Source organism: Antechinus flavipes, chromosome 1 (genome assembly GCF_016432865.1).
Source record: "Antechinus flavipes isolate AdamAnt ecotype Samford, QLD, Australia chromosome 1, AdamAnt_v2, whole genome shotgun sequence".
NCBI lineage: Eukaryota > Metazoa > Chordata > Mammalia > Dasyuromorphia > Dasyuridae > Antechinus > Antechinus flavipes.
The window spans coordinates 190,203,248-190,205,446 of record NC_067398.1 but is presented as its reverse complement, the minus strand read 5'-3'; the positions used below and the strand labels follow the sequence as shown (position 1 = coordinate 190,205,446).

The 2,199-nt window shown below is 41.7% G+C and overlaps 1 protein-coding gene across 1 annotated transcript; it reads right to left on the bottom strand.

Moving 5' to 3' along the window:
• Positions 1–548: 548 nt before the first annotated feature.
• LOC127559997 (RNA-binding motif protein, X-linked 2-like) lies at positions 549–1,571 on the bottom strand. Its single transcript, XM_051994212.1, has one exon. The coding sequence runs from the start codon at positions 1,569–1,571 to the stop codon at positions 660–662; it is 912 nt and encodes a 303-aa protein (XP_051850172.1). The 3' UTR covers positions 549–659.
• Between the last annotated feature and the right edge of the window lie 628 nt (positions 1,572–2,199).

Sequence of the window (2,199 nt, the reverse complement as noted above, 5' to 3'; positions counted from 1 at the left end):
GGCCTCTTTTGTATACCATTTACATTGTTTTATTTGGTGACATAACCCATTGGGAAGAGGATCCCAATCTATATGTTTCTCCAGTTTCTGTCCTGAGTTCTCATGCTATAAACTGCCTATTGTTAAATTTTAAATAACTAAATCAACATGTGCAAAATAGACCTTCTTTCCTTCCAAATCTACCTCTCTATTGAACTTTCATTTTACTCTTAAGGGGATTACCATACTTCTAACTATAAATTACATAATACATCATTTATCACTTGCCAAACTTTATAATTTACTGTTCTTCACATTTTCTTCTTTTTATTCTTTCTTTGGACACATTTGGCTTATCTCACATACTCATCTATAATCAAACTTTTTTTTTTTTTCTTTTTTTTTTTTTTTTTTTTTTTTGCTGAGGCAATTGGGGTTAAGTGACTTGTCCGGGGTCACAAAGCTAGGAAGTGTTAAGTGTCTGAGAAGAGACTTGAACTCAGGTCCTCCTGACTTCAGGGCTGGTGCTCTAACCATTACACTACCTAGCTGCCCCCTATAACCAAACTTTTGAAAAAAAAATCACACTTCCATTTATTCATTATGTATTTTTCTTCTTCACCTTATTTTAAATCTGACACCTGCCCCTTCCATTTTACTGATATTGTTTTGTTAAAAGCTCATCTGTGTTTGTGTCTCCTCTTGGACCCGCCTTCAGAATGATCATCACCCAGGTGCGTGTGCTTTTCCGAGCTGCGGCTTCTTTCTCGTTCTCTTTTCCTTCCTCCTCCTTTCCTTCCTGCTGGAGCTGCTTGAGGATTTCTTATGCCATGGCTTATCCCTTCTCGAATCCCTCCTCGAGGTAGGCTCGGCTCTCTCAAGTGACTTCGGTAGAACACAGGTGAGCTGCTTAAGTGTCTGTGTCCTTCTCGCCGCTCAGGACTGGAGTTCTTGTCGAGACTTCCCGTGGCAGACTTACCCAGACCAGAACTCTCTTTCTCCTTCCTGGTCTTGTGGCGGGACACTACGGACGATGATGTGGGCATTTCCTGCTTATCCATGTTTGTTCTAATATCTTTGTCTTTGTTCTTCCTTTTTTTCTCTTTTTTGTCTTTTTTATGCTTTTTCACAGGTGTCTCATCTTCCGAGGATTCCAACGAACTAGGAGACGGGGTCTTAACCCCACAGCCCTTTTCCCAGAGTGCTCTGGTTACATCATCCATATTCTGGGAATCCTTGGGAGGCCTGTAATTAGCCACATGATCCACTCGGATAGTTCTTCCTCTAATCTTAATCCCATTAAAATTGTCGATGGCCAAAATCGTGCTTCTCTGATCTTCGTAGCAAAGAAAACAGAATCCTTTGGACTTTCCGGTCTTCTTATCTCGTACAAGATTAATATTTACAATTTCACCGTATTGAGAAAACACACAGATGATATCTCCTTCAGTCAGTTCATAGGGGAGTCCCCCCAGAAAGATCCAAGCGCTGTCCTTGTATTCAGCGTGCCATGATACCTTTTCGGCCACCCCGAGTTCCACCTCCCGCTGGTTCAATTCATTGATAAGCTTCACCTTGGTCAATGCGTTCATCTTGGGGTACCAGACGAACCAGCAGTGTCTTTCCGGTTTGCCTAAAGCACGTAAATGTGGTGTTCTCTTCTTTAAATTATAATAGTTCTCTCTGAGAGAGCAGGTTTCTCGGGGAGGTTTTCTGGAGGCAGCCTTAGTTTCAGTTAAAAGTAATAGTCACACAAATACAGCCAGCTGATAAAATGCAAATGTTTATTTTTTATCTCTTTCCAAGCCCTGTTAGCTTTTTTAGAGGCCTCTCTCTCTCTCCTTGGTTCTAAGAGCTATTGCAGCTTTGTCCTTTACTTCTGCCTCTGCTTTCTTCAGCCTCCAGCCAGCACCAAAGTGAAAGTTGGAATGAATGTGATTCCACCTCCGAGAGTGGGCTTGTGGGCTTCCTCCCTGAGTGCTCCTCTCCAAACCCTGGCAATGTTCAGAAGTAACTAACTTGAAGCTCTAAGAGCTTCTATATATATGATCTCCCAAAGGTTGACTCCTCCTTCTGGAGGCAGGGATTAAGGGAGGTGTGAATTCACAAAGTTACAAAGTTAACTACAAGCATTGTGTCAATTCCATTGAGTTAACACTAGGATTCTAACATCTTCCTTGAGTTATCACCTTGTTTCAAGTTGAGTTGACACTAGGATTC

What these genes read in the sequence shown, in the direction of transcription:
- LOC127559997 (XM_051994212.1), bottom strand. Translation starts at nt 1,571, where the DNA reads ATGAACGCATTGACCAAGGTGAAGCTTATCAATGAATTGAACCAGCGG.